This window comes from Bufo bufo, chromosome 3, assembly GCF_905171765.1.
Source record: "Bufo bufo chromosome 3, aBufBuf1.1, whole genome shotgun sequence".
NCBI lineage: Eukaryota > Metazoa > Chordata > Amphibia > Anura > Bufonidae > Bufo > Bufo bufo.
In genome coordinates, this window is record NC_053391.1 from 61,878,924 (window position 1) to 61,897,620 (window position 18,697).

Sequence of the window (18,697 nt, forward strand, 5' to 3'; positions counted from 1 at the left end):
ATGGGTCTCACCCCTGGGGATAGGTACCTAGAGGGGGTGGGTAGAGAGGCCGCGTTCATTTTTCCGCACGCTCCCACAAGCGGACGTGGATCTGGCGGCGAGGGACTGGAACAAGGGGATAGTATAAAAGTTATCCTTGTACAGGTGGTAACCCTTATCTAGCAGTGGGTGCATAAGGTCCCACACAAGTTTCCCGCTAACACCCAGAGTGGAGGGACATTCTGGGGGTTCAATACGGGAATCTCGCCCCTCGTACACATGAAACTTGTAAGTGTACCCTGAGATACTCTCACAAAGTTTGTACAGCTTCACTCCATACCTCGCCCGCTTAGAGGGAACATACTGGCGGAAAATGAGTCTCCCCTTGAAAGCAATGAGAGAATCATCAATAGCGACCTCTCTTCCAGGTACATGGGCCTCCAAAAATTTGGCCCCGAAGTTTGAATTGACAGCCAACAATAATCCATTGTCGTGATTTATTCTTATTTTTTAAGTATTTAAGCCCAAAACATTGAATATGTGGACATCAGAGTTACTGCGTGACACTTTTGCTCTAAAAGCGCAGCTTTGTTAAATAGCTGTGTAATGTGTTTATCTGTTGTAATTGTCACATCGTATATTCATAGACAGCCTGACCTCGCTGACTGCATATAACAACGTTGCTTACAAAAAAAAACATTAAATCGTTAATTCAACCCTGTTTCACAGTGAGAGCTTGCAGCATGCCTGAATATGCCGTTTTTTGGCATGAAAATCTATGGCTAAGCCCTCAATTATCTTACACTATCTCTTGCTTTATAAAAAAAATATGTATAATCAGCTGCATACTGATCTGCGGACTAATACAACCCACTAGTAGTAACCCTATGATTTTAGAAATTGGAGGTGGAAGATAATAACAGGATTTATATCTTTTTGTTGATACCATGGTTGTAAATCCATTTTGAACATGCATTTGCACATTATTCTGGACACTAACCAGGCAATGTTACACTCTGGTTTTCTTGATTATACATGTTATATTATGTGCATGTTATTCTTTCTTGTCAACACGATCAGCCCAATTAAACAAGGCATATTGCCTGGTAGGGTTGTTCCTGCTGATTAAAATAATACCTATCTTGTGAAAATTGGTTTTAGCATTCCCAAGAAAAAAACTTCAGAAGGGCTTCAGTGCAAAGAAGGGATCAGGCTCTGACAGCATAATGTGCTGCCCCCAAAGATCCAGACAAAACATTTGGCTGCCTTCTGAGCCAATCACTTGCCACTAGGGTCTATTTCTTTGATTCAAAACCTATAAAATTTTATTGATGATCTAGGGGTTGAGCCTCAGGAATCATTTCCGCTTGTGGGCTCCAGGAACCTCAGTTCGATGCTGCCACCAAGCAGACTACCAATCAGAGAATGCAAACACCAAGATGTTTACCATTACTTGTAACCACCATCAGAGGAGAGACTGCAAACACCAGGATGCTTACCATTACTTGTAACCACCATCAGAGGAGAGACTGCAAACACCAGGATGCTTACCATTATTTGTAACCACCATCAGAGTGGCCAGGCGAGACTGCAAACACTAAGATGTGCACCAATACTTGTAATTACAAGGCCAAGTGCCCAATGGTGACTGTAACTGCCATGCTCAGAGCCACTGTTTAGAACCATTACACTGGTTGCTCTATTTGGAGTAAGTTCTGTTGCTTTGAACTCTGCTTCGTTAACCTCAATTTCTGCACCATCTTTGAGGGGGTTACCAAATCAGGATCAAACACCACACACAAATATTGAGCCTTTTACATTCCGGTACTTAGGACTGTACCTAAAAGCCTAGTGTGACCATATAAAGGGGTTATTTCACAAAAATATTTACTCCTAGTCACAGAATAGGTGTTAAATGTACATTTGCTGGAGTCCCTGATTCTGGGAGCTTCAGAATCACACAGAACTCCTGTTCTGGAGGAACGTAAATAGAATGGTGGTCACTCTACATCAAAGGGCATCTATCAGCAGATTTATACCTATGATGCTGGCTGACCTGTTACATGTGCGCTTGGTAGTTGAAGGCATCTGTGTTGGTCCCATGTTCATATGTGTCTGGATTGCTGAGAAAAATGATGCTCTCTGTGCAAATGCCGGGCACGCTCTACTTTGAGAGGGCCAGTGTCACCAATGTCCCGGCGACAGTGAGTGGCAGGAGATCTATGAGACTGGCAACACGTGGTTTGATCTGACAGGTTTTCCTTGTGGATCAATAGGTGTCTGTGTTGTTTCTGTAATGGCCACACTCCTTGCCTCCAGGTGTTGCTTAGGCTACTTTCACACCTGCGTTAGGTGCGGATCCGTCTGGTATCTGCACAGACGGATGTGCACCTATAATGCAAACGCTTAGATCCGTTCAGAACGGATCCGTTTGCATTACCATGAACAAAAAAAAAATATATATATATATTTATTTTTTTGTTCATGATAATGCAAACGGATCCGTTTTGACTTTACATTGAAAGTCAATGGGGGACGGATCCGTTTGAAAATTGAGCCATACTGTGTCAACTTCAAACGGATCCGTCCCCATTGACTTACATTATAAGTCTAGACGGATCCGTTTGCCTCCGCACGGCCAGGCGGACTCCCGAACGCTGCAAGCTGCGTTCAGGGGTCCGCCTGCTGAGCGGAGCGGAGGACAAACGGAGCCAAACTGATGCATTCTGAGCGGATCCGCATCCACTCAGAATGCATTAGGGCTGGACGGATCCGTTCGGGGCCGCTTGTGAGAGCCTTCAAACGGAACTCACAAGCGGAAACCCGAACGCTAGTGTGAAAGTAGCCTAATGTGGTCATTTAACCTTCCTTATTTATAGTTGCTTCTCCCACTATGCTGTGCAGTTTATAGCTTCTGTGCTTGTGGATTGTTTGTGGTTGGATCTTGGCTGAGTTCCTGGTGCTTCCATAGCCTCTTTGAAGTTAAGTTTTTCCTTTCCCTTTTGTATTTTGTTTGGGTTCTGTGTGTTGCATTTCCCTATTGTTTCTATTAAGCCTGAAGTAGACCCCTGTTCTCCCTTCCTTTTGGAGGAAGGTAGTCTTGTCCTTACCATTAGTACCAGGGTCCTATAGGGCTCAATAGGACTCTAGGTATTCCTGCATATGAACTCACCTACCTTTGGGGTCTGTTCATACTGGTAGTCAGTCAGGATTTTGGTTAGGGTTTTCACTAAGAGGTGTCCATCTTCCTTCCCTAGTTCTCAGGCCTGATTCCCTGTTTCCCCCTTCCCTCCTATGCTTGGTGTGGTGTTTCCCTCCCACACCGAAGCGTGACATTATAAACCGCCTTAACCGTCATTTTTTGTTTGTTTGTGTGCAGCCATGGATCCTATTGCTGCACTGGCAGGTCAGCTGTAAGGGCTGTCTTTGGAGGTAGCTGACCTCCGCACGACCATCTCGCAGATGCAGAGATCACAGGCTGTTGGTCCTGGTGATAGTGGTGGAGACCAGGCCTATCTGGAGCCTAAAGTTGCCCTCCCAGACAGATTCTCTGGGGGATGTGATCATTTAATATTGTTTAGGGAGGCGTGCAAACTGTATTTTAGGCTATGTCCACACTCATCTGGGGATGAGAAACAGCAAATCAGTGTGGTTATTCCCTTGCTTAAGGGGGATGCGCAGTCATGGGCTTTTTCTCTGCCGACCGGATCGCAGTCTCTCCGGTCGGTAGATGAATTTTTCGAAGCTTTTGGTCTAATCTATGATGATCCAGATCGGACCTCTCTAGCCAAAACCAAGCTGCGAGGCCTTCGTCAGGGTGATTGTACCACTGAGATTCATTGCTCTTAGTTTAGGAGGTGGGCTCCCTGCCCTCCATAGCCAGTTTTGTCAAGGGTTATCAGAGAGGCTGAGGGATGCTTTCGCCTTTCATGAAACCCCAGTGTCTTTGGACGCTGCTATGTCTCTAGCTGTACGCATTGATAGACGCCTGAGAGAGAGATCTAGGGCCCCCCACTCTCAGGACATACTATCACATGATGTATCGTCCTCCTCTGACACTTTGGGTGAAGCTACTCCTAGGTTTATGTCTGGGGACGAACCCATTCAATTAGGAAGAGCTACTCCTGGATCCGCTTTTAAGCATACTGGTAACAGGAAGGGGGTGTGTTTTTTCTGCAGACAGAAAGGACATTTTATCAGAGTATGTCCATAGATTCAACGGCAAAAAGAAAAAAGAGGGACATTTAATTCCCATCTGACTCTTGGAGGGGTGAGAGGAGAGTCAGGGAACGTGCATTTTTCTTTAACTGGTAGTTCCTGATTTCTCCTGACTGCTGAAGTGGCGCTAGAGTCAAAATCTGTGGGGATTGAGGTGCTTATCGACAGCGGGGCCGGGGTGAACTTGATTGATGCTCAGTTTGTCCGTATGCACGGGTTGTCACCGAGTGCTGTAGAAAAAATTTCCATTTTTGCTATTGATTCTGCACCTCTAACTCAGAAGTGTTTATCTCAAGTGGTGTATGATATCAGATTAAGAGTGGATGACTTTTAGAGATGAGCACATTTAAAAAAAATTTGATTCAGCCGGTTCGCCGAACTCTGGAAAAAATTTTGTTTGATCCAAATTTATTTGTGGCAAATCGCGTTAAAAAACGTCTATTTCCTGGCTGCAGAGAGTGCTTATAGTGGTGTAGAACACTGTGCCTTGCAGTAACACGCATAGGGAGTCTGCTGTGATAGTGAAACAATACTGTGAGTCAGTATGACATGCAGATGACAGGCGTCGCTCTTAGAATCACTGCACACTTCACTTATTTGGGCAGTCACGGAACCAAGTCATGGGCTTTTTCTCTGCCGACCGGATCGCAGTCTCTACGGTCGGTAGATGAATTTTTCGAAGCTTTTGGTCTAATCTATGATGATCCAGATCGGACCTCTCTAGCCAAAACCAAGCTGCGAGGCCTTCCAGGTCGATGTTAGCGCCAAGAAGAAAAACACTCCTTTTACACTGTTGTCAGCTGATTCCACCTAGATGTCCACCTGTTCTATTAAACTCATATACAAGTAGAGGCCCCCGACAGAGTGGAGAGGGTGTCATCAGTAAGTTTGTGTTGTCATCGCTGATTATTTTGCACTTCCTCTGATCCATCCGAACAATAACCCCCAAAAAACTGATCCTGTCTGTTGAGCATCTGCCTTCACTCGGTCAGCATTTGGTCAGTAATCCATCAGTATTGCTAAAGCCCAAAAAAACAGGAGTGGATCCAAAACAGAGATGACCGAGTCAACCATTCAAGAACCGCCGGGGTACTGGTCAAGACAAGACCGCTAGATGACACCGGGAGCTCAGGCCTGTCGCTGTGACTCCTGCTGCCACGCCCCCTTACTCTGCTATGACCTGTGCCTGCGCCAGAAACATTTAGGCCTCTGTCACTCCCCTGTGCAGGGCCTGGCACTTCTCTGTCTGACATACTGTTAGATCAGATAAATAAATAAAAAGGAAATTAAAACTCCCCAAAAAAGTCTGTAATTTTCTCACTTCACCACACAACGGATAATAAGCCCTTTTTTCCCCCTACTAATACACTCCAAAAAGGGCTGTAATTTTCTCATTTCACCACACAACTGCAAATATTTTTTTGTGCCACTAATACACTCGTGGACAAAAGTTTTGAGAATTACATAAATATTGGAAATTGGAAAAGTTGCTGCTTAAGTTTTTATAATAGCAATTTGCATATACTCCAGAATGTTATGAAGAGTGATCAGATGAATTGCATAGTCCTTCTTTGCCATGAAAATTAACTTAATACCAAAAAACCTTTCCACTGCATTTCATTGCTGTTATTAAAGGACCTGCTGAGATCATTTCAGTAATCGTCTTGTTAACTCAGGTGAGAATGTTGACGAGCACAAGGCTGGAGATCATTATGTCAGGCTGATTGGGTTAAAATGGCAGACTTGACATGTTAAAAGGAGGGTGATGCTTGAAATCATTGTTCTTCCATTGTTAACCATGGTGACCTGCAAAGAAATGCGTGCAGCCATCATTGTGTTGCATAAAAATGGCTTCACAGGCAAGGATATTGTGGCTACTAAGATTGTACCTCAATCAACAATTTATAGGATCATCAAGAACTTCAAGGAAAGAGGTTCAATTCTTGTTAAAAAGGCTTCAGGGCGTCCAAGAAAGTCCAGCTAGCGCCAGGATCGTCTCCTAAAGAGGATTCAGCTGCGGGATCCGAGTGCCACCAGTGCAGAGCTTGCTCAGGAATGGCAGCAGGCAGGTGTGAGCGCATCTGCACGCACAGTGAGGTGAAGACTTTTGGAAGATGGCCTGGTGTCAAGAAGGGCAGCAAAGAAGCCACTTCTCTCCAAAAAAAAACATCAGGGACAGATTGATCTTCTGCAGAAAGTTTGGTGAATGGACTGCTGAGGACTGGGGCAAAGTCATATTCTCCGATGAAGCCTCTTTCCGATTGTTTGGGGCATCTGGAAAAAGGCTTGTCCGGAGAAGAAAAGGTGAGCGCTACCATCAGTCCTGTGTCATGCCAACAGTAAAGCATCCTGAGACCATTCATGTGTGGGGTTGCTTCTCATCCAAGGGAGTGGGCTCACTCACAATTTTGCCCAAAAACACAGCCATGAATAAAGAATGGTACCAAAACACCCTCCAACAGCAACTTCTTCCAACAATCCAACAACAGTTTGGTGAATAACAATGCATTTTCCAGCATGATGAAGCACCGTGCCATAAGGCAAAAGTGATAACTAAGTGGCTCGGGGACCAAAACGTTGACGGGTGGACAAACAAAAACCCACTAATTCTGACAAACTCCAAGAAGTGATTATGAAAGAATGGGTTGCTATCAGTCAGGAATTGTCCCAGAAGTTGATTGAGAGCATGCCCAGTCGAATTGCAGAGGTCCTGAAAAAGAAGGGCAACACTGCAAATACTGACTCTTTGCATAAATGTCATGTAATTGCCGATAAAAGCCTTTGAAACGTATGAAGTGCGTGTAATTATATTTCACTACATCACAGAAGCAACTGAAACAAAGATCTAAAAGCAGTTTAGCAGCAAATTTTGTGAAATCTAATACTTGTGTCATTCTCAAAACTTTTGGCCACGACTGTACACTTGCACAAGTGTTTGTTGACAACATTGTGAAACTCCATGGAATTCCCTCTGTCGTGGTATCGGATCATGGGACTCAGTTTGTTTCCAGATTCTGGAAGGCGTTCTGTGCTCAACTGGGGGTACAACTGTTCTTTTCTTCGGCTTTTCATCCTCAGTCGAACGGACAGACGGAGCGCACTAATCAGAGTCTGGAGACTTACTTGAGATGTTTTGTCTCTGAGAACCAAGAGGAGTGGCCTTCGTTTTTGTCTTTGGCAGAGTTTTACCATAAATAGTCGTAGACAGGAGTCCACTGGGAAGTCGCCGTTTTTTGGGGCATATGGGTTTCACCCGCAGTTTGGCACATTTTCTGGTTCAGATACTTCTGGTATCCCTGAGGAGGAACTTTTTTCATCATCATTGTCATCTATATGGCGGAAAATTCAAGATAACTTGATGAATATGGGCAACAAGTATAAACGTGTGGCTGACAGGAAACATATGAATGGTCCGGACCTAAGAGTGGGTGATTCTGTCTGGCTGTCCACAAGAAACATTAAGTTGAAGGTACCTTCTTGGAAGTTGGGTCCAAGGTTTATTGGTCCATATAAGATCACTGCCATTTTAATCCTGTAGCTTTTCGTCTTGATCTTCCTCAGGCCCTGAAAATTCATAATGTGTTTCATAAATCTTTGTTGAAGAGATATGTTGAACCTTTGGAGCCATCTTCCTTGTTACCCGTTCCTGTCATGGTGGACGGTAGTTTGGAATTTCAGATCGCCAAGATAATTGACTCTCGAGTTCTCTGTAGATCTCTTCAGTATCTTGGACTGGAAGGGTTATGGACCAGAGGAGAGGATGTGGGTACTGGAATTGGACATAAATGCTAGACGTTTGGTGAAAGCTTTTCACAGGTCTCACCCGGATAAGGTCGGTCCTGAGTGCCCGGAGGTCACCCGTAGAAGGGGGGTACTGTCACAGACGTACTGAGACATACGGACGTCCTGGCGACAGTGAGTGGCAGGAGATCTGTGAGACTGGCAACACGTGGTTTGATCTGACAGGTTTTTCTTGTGGATCAATAAATATATGTGTTGTTTCTGGTAATGACCATACCCCTTGCCTCCAGGTGTTGCTTATGTTGTCATTTAATCTGCCAGAGTCTTGGTATTTCTCAAGTGTTTAATGTGGTTATAGCACCATCTAGCGGTGTTAAGTTGTATTACACTTTGTTTTTCCTGTTACAAAGACTGCTGCATTGTGGGTGGTGCAAAGCATTGTGGGAGTGCAAAGCATCCTGGGAAAGAGAAGCCTCTAGTCTCCAGGACACATCAGCAGAGCTGTCCTTTTGCATATCTCCTTCTCAAACACCACCATCCTTGTAAAAGTTTATCTGGTGAGAGATCTACCTTTGTTTCAGGGATATTATGTTATGCAGAGCTGTTCAGTCAGTTGTAATTGTTACTCTGGGAGTTGCTACTACTGTTAGTTAGACATTAGTCCTATGTAAGGCAGCCATTTTACCATCTGCTTCAGTGTTATGCAAATGTAACAGTACATGCTATTCTATACGTTATACTTATACATGTTATTTGCATTCTTGTAGTTTTACCGCACATTTGTACAATCTCTCACTCACGCACATTGCGCAGAGAGTATAACCTGTTGACCAATAAACAAGTTAGACTACAAAGAACAGTCCTCTTATTTGGAAGACAGGAATGGTTTATGCTGAATGTCAGACTGCACACTTTTGTATTTTGTTTGGGTTCTGTGTGTTGCATTTCCCTATTGTTTGTATTAGGCCTGAAGTAGACTCCTGTTCGTCCTTCCTTTTGGAGGAACAGGTAGTCTCGCCCCTACCATTAGTACCAGAATCCTATAGGGCTAAATAAGACTCTAGGTATTTCTGCGTATGAACTCACCTACCTTTGGGGTCTGTTCATAGTAGTCAGTCAGGATTGTGGTTAGGGTTTTCACTAGAAGGTGTCCATCTTCCTTCCCTAGTTCTCAGGCTTGATTGCCTGTTTCCCCCTTCCCTCCTATGCTTTGTGTAGTGTTTCCCTCCCACACCGAAGCATGACAGCCAGGCAGTGAAAATTTCACCAACAGCTTAGATGCCTTCAGCTGCCAAGTGCATATGCAACAGGTCAGCCAGTTTCTTAAGTACAAATCTGCTGACAGATGTCCTTTAACTCTCTATGGGACTGACAGAGATAGCCAAGCACTATAGTGTTTGGTTGAGGTCAGAAAAGTGGGACCCACAATGACCATACATTTAGCACCTATTCTGTGGATAGCTGATACATGCTTTTCATGGCATAACCCCAAAAAATGTGTCATTTGGCTCAATGTGTTATTTGTGAGTTATCCCAGCCCATAAAATGTACTGCTAAATAACATCTACATCTGTATAATAAGCCTCTTCTGGTTGATTTCCTACGCTTCTCCCAATGTGTAAACTAAGCCTAAAATGGAAAGTAAATGCAAAAATCGTGAGCATGGCTGGTTTATCTGGAATCAATACTGCTCCAGTTCACTTTCTTCCTGGGAGATGACGTTCTAAATAAGCTTAAAGAGTACCGATGTTTTAATATAAACTGCAAACGAAGGCGCGTCCGAGCAGAAAGCCCACAGTTCAATTTTTTAGCACTCTCAAATGCCGTGGTGACATTTGACAAATGCGACAAGGGGGCCCACTGAGATTTATCGCCCAAGGGCCCATATGAACCTGGAGCTGGCCCTGGTGAATGGGGATGAGCCGCAACACCAGATAGAGAAGGTGACGGTGCTACTGAGATCGCCAGTGCCTTCTCAAACAGCTGATTGGCAGGGGTCCCAGATGTTGGACCCCCACTGATCAGATATTGATGACCTATCGAGAGGATAAGTCATCAGTAAAAAAACTCTTGGAAAACCCCTTTAATTCTGAGTATAAGTATGGAGGCAAATGCAGGCAGATTCTTTTATAAATGTGGATCTCATGCTCTCCATATATGTATCGTGGCGTGTCTTCCTATATGTAAAAGTAATGTGACGCTGGGAGACAGAGCGACATGCAAACACATTGTTTTTATCAAATCTTTATGCAAAGATAAATTAGGTTTGTTTCTTTTTACAATACACATTCATAGCAATAGACTGTAATGCTCATCAAAAAGTACAATACATAAGGAACAGGATAATAAAATCAACCATTCTCATTGCAAACAGTGTCAAACATACAGAACATTTCTTCGTATAAATTGAAAGAGGTATTGTCCCTTTCCTCTGCTGCATGGTAATTGAAGATTTTCAACCAGCAAAATAAACATAGGCTTCTTTATTCTAAACGGAGCAAGACTCGGATGCCGGTTTACTTATGAATCAAACATGAGAATTACAAAAGTGTTCTTAAAATGTGCCTCAAGGGGGAGCCGTTCTCGCTGAACAGAATACTGATGCTGCTGAGATAGCAAGTCATTCCAAGCGGATGCTTTAAAGTCTACTGATCCAGAAAATACATTTTGATACATTTTCCTCGCGTGGTGGTGATATGAGTCATTGTTTTGTTAAACCTCCATAGTGATATCGCTCCTCGGGGCTTTGGAAATCCACAGGGTAGATTGAGTTGGGCTGGTCTTTGAACGTTCTTTGCTAAAAGTCAGAAGAACAATATAGAGAGATAATATATTACAGGGGTAGCGCTGAGCAAAACAGGGACTAGAGACAAATCATTGAATTTGTGCCTTTGTTTATGTGAATCTATGAAGGTGGGCTCATTAAAACACAACCGGTAAAGGTGAAGGCTGGCTTCTGCTGTAGGTGCAGACAGAAAAACTGATATTATAGCAACTTAAATATCTAAAAAGGGTTGTGCAGAGATTTACTGTATATTGATGACCTATCCTCTGGATAGATCACCAATATCTGATCGGCAGGGATCCGACACCCGGCACCCCCACCGATCAGCTGTTTGAAGAGGAGGCAGTGCTTCATGCGAGCGCCTCTTTCTGTTCATTACACTGCGCATCGTCTCCTGTGGAGTGGCGGTGTAATGTAATTACAAGTACTTGCTCTATTTACTTGAATGGAGAGAGCACCTGTAATTACATTACACCTCCACTCCACAGGAGAAAAGACGTAGTGTAAAGACCAGGACCTCCACATCAAACAGCTGATCAGACATTGAGGATTTATCTTGAGGATAAGTCATCAATTTAAATCACTGCAGAACCTCTTTATTCTTTATTGTTAATTTTCTTCTTAAAGTCCCCTGTGATCTACACTTTACAATTTGAGGAGCCAGATCAAAGGATGGTAGTGCTAGTGGCCCTCACAATGATGTGTCACAGTGAACTCCCTCGGGCCCTCTCTCCCAGGGATCAGAGCAGTGAAGGAGGGGCTCTCTGTGTTCCCTAGGGGCACTCCTTGTAGCTTTGAGCAAAATGATGGTAGTTCAGCAGTGTCCATGGTTTTGAGGGCCATGCGGGTGCTAGACAGGATAGGTGATGGACATGCAATAGCCAATGTGTTGTGTTGAGAGAGTTAGAGACAATACCAGATTGATCCTAACAAAAGTATTTTTTTACTGTGCACAATAGGAGTTGTAGTACATCCAACAGTTATCTGTACACAGTGCCAATTCCTTCCAGATGTCCAAGCATGAGCTAGACAGTTTGTTAAAGCAATGGCCCTCTAGTTATTCCTGCTCGTGCTAAAATCTCTGTTACTGGGACCTCTGGCTACCAACTGCAATCTGGCAACAGTGGCTGTAGTGTCTATTAGTCATAGGGTGTCTTAACTTGTTTCCCCTTTTCAGCAGCAAGTTCTGGAAAGCTTTAAGCTGGGTTACCTTGCTGACTTTCACGCTGTAGCCATGCGAATCCTCCTTCATATCTTCATCTTCTAGAGCATGTGCTGAAGGCTCCTGGGACTGAAGCTTGAGTCTGGGGGAGAGGAGCACATGAAGACTGCTCCTTACTTTCTTCATCTCTACATCTAGGTTAACTGAGATCTTCTGGAACTAGGGGGTGGAGCCAGCCAACACCCTAAGCTCCAGAGAAGGATGAGCCAGGATAGTTAACTCTGGCCATGCCTGTCTCATGCTTAGACATACTGGATGTAAGGTGCATTACACTAGTATTGCTAAATGTTACATAACATTGCATTGCAAATGAAACATTGCAAATACTCCCAGGTCTGGGGTACTGCACATGAACTAAAAATCCCTGCTGTCTAAGTCTGGGTGGGTTCACATATACTGTATCAGTTGTGTCCGGTCAGTTGTCTTATGAGTATATATAGAGTCAGACATATTTGATGTTAATTTAGGTGGACAGGCAGACAGACAGGCAGGAATTTAAACAGATGAGGGTTGGAAGGATGCACAGACAATAGGAAAGCGGGTCGATACTGTAGGTAGATAGACAGATATTAAGATATTTAGACAGATGATGGTTGGATGGTTACATGGAGAGTGGGAAGGTAGATAAATAGTTATAGTGGATATAAAAAGTCTACACACCCCTGTTAAAATGTCAGGTTTCTGTGATGTAAAAAAATGAGACAAAGATAAATCATTTTAAAGCTTTTTCCACCTTTAATGTGACCTATAAACTGTACAACGCAATTGAAAAACTAATTGAAATCTTTTAGGTAGACGGAAGAAAAAATATAAAAATAAAATAATATGGTTGCAAGTGAGCACACCCTTAAACTAATACTTTGTTGAAGTACCTTTTGATTTTATTACAGCACTCAGTCTTTTTGGATATAAGTCTATCAGCATGGCACATTTTGAATTGGCAAGATTTGCCCACTCTTCTATGCAAAAACACTCCAAATCTGTCAGATTGCGAGGGCATCTCCTGTGCACAGCCCTCTTCAGATCACCCCACAGATTTTCAATCGGATTCAGGTCTGGGCTCTGGCTGGGCCATTCCAAAACTTTAATCTTCCTCTGGTGAAGCCATTCCTTTGTTGATTTGGATGTATGCTTTGGGTCATTGTCATGCTGAAAGATGAAGTTCCTCTTCATGTTCAGCTTTCTAGCAGAAGCCTGAAGGTTTTGTGCCAATATTGACTGGTATTTGGAACTGTTCATAATTCCCTCTAGCTTAACTAAGGCCCTAGTTCCAGCTGAAGAAAAACAGCCCCAAAGCATGATGATTCACTGTGGGTATGGTGTTCTTTTGGTGATGTGCAGTGTTGTTTTTGCGCCAAATATATCTTTTGGAATTATGGCCAAAAAGTTCAACCTTGATTTCATCAGACCATAACACCTTTTCCCACATGCTTTTGGGAGACTTCAGATGTGTTTTTGCAAAATGTAGCCGGCTTGGATGTTTTTCTTCGTAAGAAAAGGCTTTCGTCTTGCCACTCTACCCCATAACCCAGACATATGACGAATACGGGAGATTGTTGTCACATGTACCACACAGCCAGTACTTGCCAGATATTCCTGCAGCTCCTTTAATGTTGCTGTAGGCCTGTTTGTAGCCTCCCAGACCAGTTTTCTTCTCATCTTTTCATCAATTTTGGAGGGACATCCAGTTCTTGGTAATGTCACTGTTGTGCCATATTTTCTCCACTTGATGATGACTGTCTTCACTGTGTTCCATGGTATATCTAATGCCTTGGAAATTCTTTTGTACCCTTCTCCTGACTGATACCTTTTAACAATGAGATCCCTCTGATGCTTTGGAAGCTCTCTGTGGACCATGGCTTTTGCTGTGGGATGCGACTAAGAAAATTTCAGGAAAGACCAACTAGAGCAGCTGAACTTTATTTGGGGTTAATCAGAGGCACTTTAAATGATGGTAGGTGTATGCTGACTCCTATTTAACATGATTTTGAATGTGATTGATTAATTCTGAACACAGCTACATCCCCAGTTATAAGAGGGTGTGCACACTTATGCAACCACATTATTTTTGTTTTTTTTTGTTTTCTTCCCTCCACCAAAAACATTTCAGTTTGTTTTTCAATTGAGTGGTACAGTATATAGGTCACATTAAAGGTGGAAAAAGTTCTGAAATGATTTATCTTTGTCTCATTTTTTTACAGGACAGAAACCTGACATTTTTACAGGGGTGTATAGACTTTTTATATCCGCTGTAAATATAGATAAATATTTGGATGGATAATGGATGAGTGGGTTTGGGTAGAGAGGTTGATATTGGATAGATAGATATGATAGATAGATAGATAGATAGATAGATAGATAGTTAGATAGATCGATAGATAATCTTGTAGATCGTGATCCTCTCTCCTTCTGTACCAGTCTGTAACTCGTCTTGTTCATGCTTATTGTACTTGTTTGGTATTGTATATGTACCCCTTTTTATATGCACAATGCCATGGAACTAATGGCGCTTTAATATTAAATAATAATAATATGAAATATGACAGATAGCTAGATATGAGATAGATAGATAGATAGATAGATAGATAGATAGATAGATAGATAGATAGATAGATAGATAGATCTTCTGCACATCTGCTTTCAGATGTTTCCCTCATGGTAGCATTTCTGAATTACAGCTAAATGGTATTTAGTTACAATACAATCATGGATACATTGCTCTCAGAAGAAGTCTCTAGTCCGGACCTCCCTCTCATGGTCAGTGGATAGGCAATTGATGTTCACAGCAAGCAAATTTAGTGAAGCGACAGTTTGTACCTTTTATGTAGCATTTGGAAACAGCAGGTCCCGAACGCCACCAGTATCAGCAGCAGCAGCGGTATGGTGGGTATAATAACATAGATTAGGTTTGGCATTATTCCTAGAAGATGAAGAAGAAAAAAAAAAGCAAACAGAAAAATATTAACAATCCACCTTCCCACTCAATTTTTCCATGCCGCAGTTTGCGGCACGTATCTAATGTTCTCTGCTTAAACAGCGATATAATTATATTTATTACAGCCTTTAAAAGTATTGATAATTAATAAATGATCAGCCGCTATCGCAGCCTTAATTACTGCTCTGAGATACAGCACACGCTGCTGGTTTTCCTCAGGCTGACAACTATATTATGGGAATATTTACTGCATGCTGCTGCGCTTATTGGAAAATGAAGTAAGCATTTCGCTCACACAAATGAATTTTAGCTGAGCTGTTTTCGAGTTAATGGAAACAAATCACCTGTTTCAGCCACAGATACATGAGAGGAGTCCTCCGGCTTGACTGTAGCTAGGGTTACATCTGTGGTCACAGGAGACTCTGGGTCTGGAAGCCAGAAGTAAAATATATTATTAGGAAGTAGTAGTTTTTCATTTTAAAAAAAAATTACCAAATCCACATTAATAGTTTTTACATAAATTCATCTCAATAATGAGAATACCAGCAGGTCACTGTCAACATGCCATTTATCTCTTCAATATTCTTCAATAATCTGTGAGTTGTAATGGGAAGTATGTGGGCTGAGATTGTCGAGGGGTCATTCTCACTATGTAGTTAAAAGGTTTTTCCGGGAGTAGAATATTGATGAACTATCCTCAGGATTAGGCGACGTTCACATCTGTGTTTTCCTTTCCGGTTCAGTTTTGTCCCCATTCATTTTCAATGGGGATGAAATTGAACATACCGGAATGGAACGCATCAGAATGCATTCCGTTCCGGTCTGTTGCATTCCCATGGGCATGGGAAACTGAACATGTTGGATCCGGCACCAAAAACAATGTAAGTCAGTGGTACCGGATCTGTTTTTTTAGGATCCGGCACTCATTGACTTACAGTGGTTTTAGTTCCGGATCCAAGTAAATTCATTTTCAATATAATACCACCGGATCGGTTCTCATTCAAACAGATGCGTTATGCTGTGGTTTTGAGATCCCCGCCTGGATCTCCAAACTGTAAAGCAAAAACGTTGATGTGAAAGTAGCCTTAGTCCTCAATATCTGATCGGTGCAGGTCTGACTCCTGGCACCCATCGCCAATCAGCTGAAAAGGCAGCATGGCTCTGGTGAGTGCTAGGGCCTCTTATGAGGCCACTGATATCATGTTCATTGGTCACAACATTTGGCTTATTTGCAATACCAAGGACAGCCACTATACAATGTGCAGCTCTGTGCTTGGTATGCTGCGAGGAGGCTACAGTATTCACTGGAGCATCATGGCCTCTTCAAATTGCTGATCGTCTAGGGTTCCAGGAATGTAACTCGCACCAATCAGATATTAATGTTCTCTCCTGAGGATAGGTCATTAATATAAAAATCCTGGAAAACCCCCTTTAATTTTCCAGAACATTGTAAAAATACCAAGAGGTAACTGTGGTCATTCTCATACCACTCAACCCACAAATGTATCTGCCCTCACCTTTCCTCTTGGTTTAAGATATCCTGATTCTGTCAGGCTACATTTATGTTATACAGGTGAAACTCGAAAAATTACAATATCGTGCAAAGTTCATTTATTTCAGTAACGCAATTTAAAAGGTGAAACTAACATATGTGATAGACTCATTACATGCAAAGCGAGATATTTCAAGCCTTTATTTGTTATAATTTGGATGATTATGGCTTACAGCTTATGGAACCCCAAAGTCACAATCTCAGGTCCCCTTTGCTCAGGGGGTATGGATTAATTAGCTGTCTAGAGTGTGACACTTCGAGCCTAGAATATTGAACATTTTCACAAAATTTAAATTTTAAGCTGCATTAATACAATTCCTTTTCATTTGCATTACTGAAATAAATGGACTTTTGCACGAATTTCTAATTTTTAGAGTTTCACCTGTATGTGCCTGCGTGATAATGTACCTATATTTAATTAATATCATGAGAAGTTGGAGTCTTTCCTGAAATTCACTGAAAGGCTGGACACATCAAAGGCCAGAAAGTAGCATGGCCCTTTCTGTGACGTCTTTGAAGCTGGAAGAGTCCCCAGTGACAATCCCATTTGTAGCTGACTTTGAAGGTAACCACCTGTATATTTGTTATAAGATGATTCCCAAGGAAACCATATGGACGATAAGTCTTCTGGGCGCTATGATAGCAACAAATTTTTATGCAATTAGAAGTCTACATGTATAGCTAGTCAGGGGTGTAACTACCATAGCGGCAGACCATGCGACAGCTATAGGGTCCAGGGCAAGAGGGGGCCCAGTTGGAATCATCCCCCTTTTACCAGGGTTAAAACTTGGTCAGGACTTTACCCTCTAAAGGAACAAATGAGACAGTGGAAAAAGTGGCCCAAGGATCATTGAAAGGGGTTTGGACGGAAACCCTTCTGTCCTGTGTGGGGGGCCTGGTTTGATCCTTGCTATGGGGCCCTTACTTCTCCATGTATGCCACTGGCTGGAGTGTAACCAGTAACCATGGGGACCCCATTTCAAAACTTTGAATAGGGTCCACTCTAATGGTAAAGTAATGAAATAATTCAAAACTGCTTACTTCTGAGTTGATTTTGGTCTTCACTGACTATTGGGTCCCATAGCAGCTGCTATGCCTTCTGACCTGGTAGTTACTCTCACAATGGACTAGTAATGATGAGTGAATAGATGCTGATACATGGCAGAGCAGAATGACCAAAATGAATGTAGTCATGTATATTTCTTGCCTCCAATAAAAACTTCAAGAGGTGGTTTGTTGTGCCCCAGTTGTTCCTTGTTGTTTACTGGGTAAGGGGCATTTGCATGGTTCACTAATCCAAAAAAGCCTGCCATCGCAGCCAATGGATTAATCCTAATATTGGGACCAGACAGAGTGTTTATCAAAAGATGATGAGAGAGAGGAAAATGCTTGCATACTTTATGAGCCTCTGTGTGTGGCCAAAAACACTTGGGGAAAGGAAGGAAACCAGAAACAATGCTATATATATTTTATTTTTTTTGGGGGGGGGGGTGTTATTTTCTTCTGGCATGTTTCAAATAGGCTTTTCTGCAAAACATCATAAAACAGCAGAAAAATGCATGTTACAAATGCCATGAATTGAAAAACACCACCAAAACATTTTTGAAAAACCCTATCCTCAGGATAGGCCAACAAGAGCTGATCAGTGAGGATCCGACACCCTGCATCGCTGCCAATCATCTGTTTGGCTACAGCTCTAGCACCAGAAGCAGACAGCTCCATTACGTTTGTAGTAGACTGAGCTCATCATTGCAGCGCAGCTCCCACGGAAGTCAATCAGGATAGGCCATTGCTTAATAAAGGTGAAAAACCTCTTTAAAACTTATGGTGTTTTATATGAGAAAAAAAAAAAATAATAATAAAAAAAATAAATGAATATGAAAGAAGCTTAACAAAACTTTATAAAGCACGCAGCTTCCCGTAGTATAGCCAATATGGACTTGTAGGAAGATTCTTTCACCCAAGGCCTGTCTGTGGTGGACCTCACTATAATTTATCGTATAATTTTTTTTACATGCACATTTTTTTTAACTTTTCCCTTCTCTTTAGCCTGACTGTATAAACAAGCTGTAAAAAATAAATTTGGATTCACCGTCACATTATATCAAGTCTACAAATCAAATTACAACAAACCAGAAGGGAACATTTCTAAACCATGCACAATTATCTTCTATGAGATTACTTCTCCATCTTTATATTTGGCCATAAATATGTCTATTATCATTGAGTTATCCTTTCGCCTGGTGAATCACTGGAAAACTTGCT

At 42.3% G+C, this 18,697-nt stretch overlaps 1 protein-coding gene across 3 annotated transcripts in view; it reads right to left on the reverse strand.

Moving 5' to 3' along the window:
• Positions 1–10,253: 10,253 nt before the first annotated feature.
• Positions 10,254–18,697, reverse strand: part of CHODL (chondrolectin) — a 154,902-nt gene continuing 146,458 nt past the window's right edge. For 2 of the 3 annotated variants that reach the window (XM_040421772.1, XM_040421771.1), the window contains 4 exons: positions 15,225–15,308; positions 14,763–14,865; positions 11,934–12,027; positions 10,254–10,735 (listed from right to left, as the gene is read on the reverse strand). In XM_040421772.1, coding sequence (XP_040277706.1) covers positions 10,640–10,735; positions 11,934–12,027; positions 14,763–14,865; positions 15,225–15,308 — 377 coding nt within the window. In that variant the 3' untranslated portion in view covers positions 10,254–10,639. The remainder of the gene's footprint in view (positions 10,736–11,933; positions 12,028–14,762; positions 14,866–15,224; positions 15,309–18,697) is intronic. The other variant, XM_040421773.1, reaches the window with a different exon arrangement.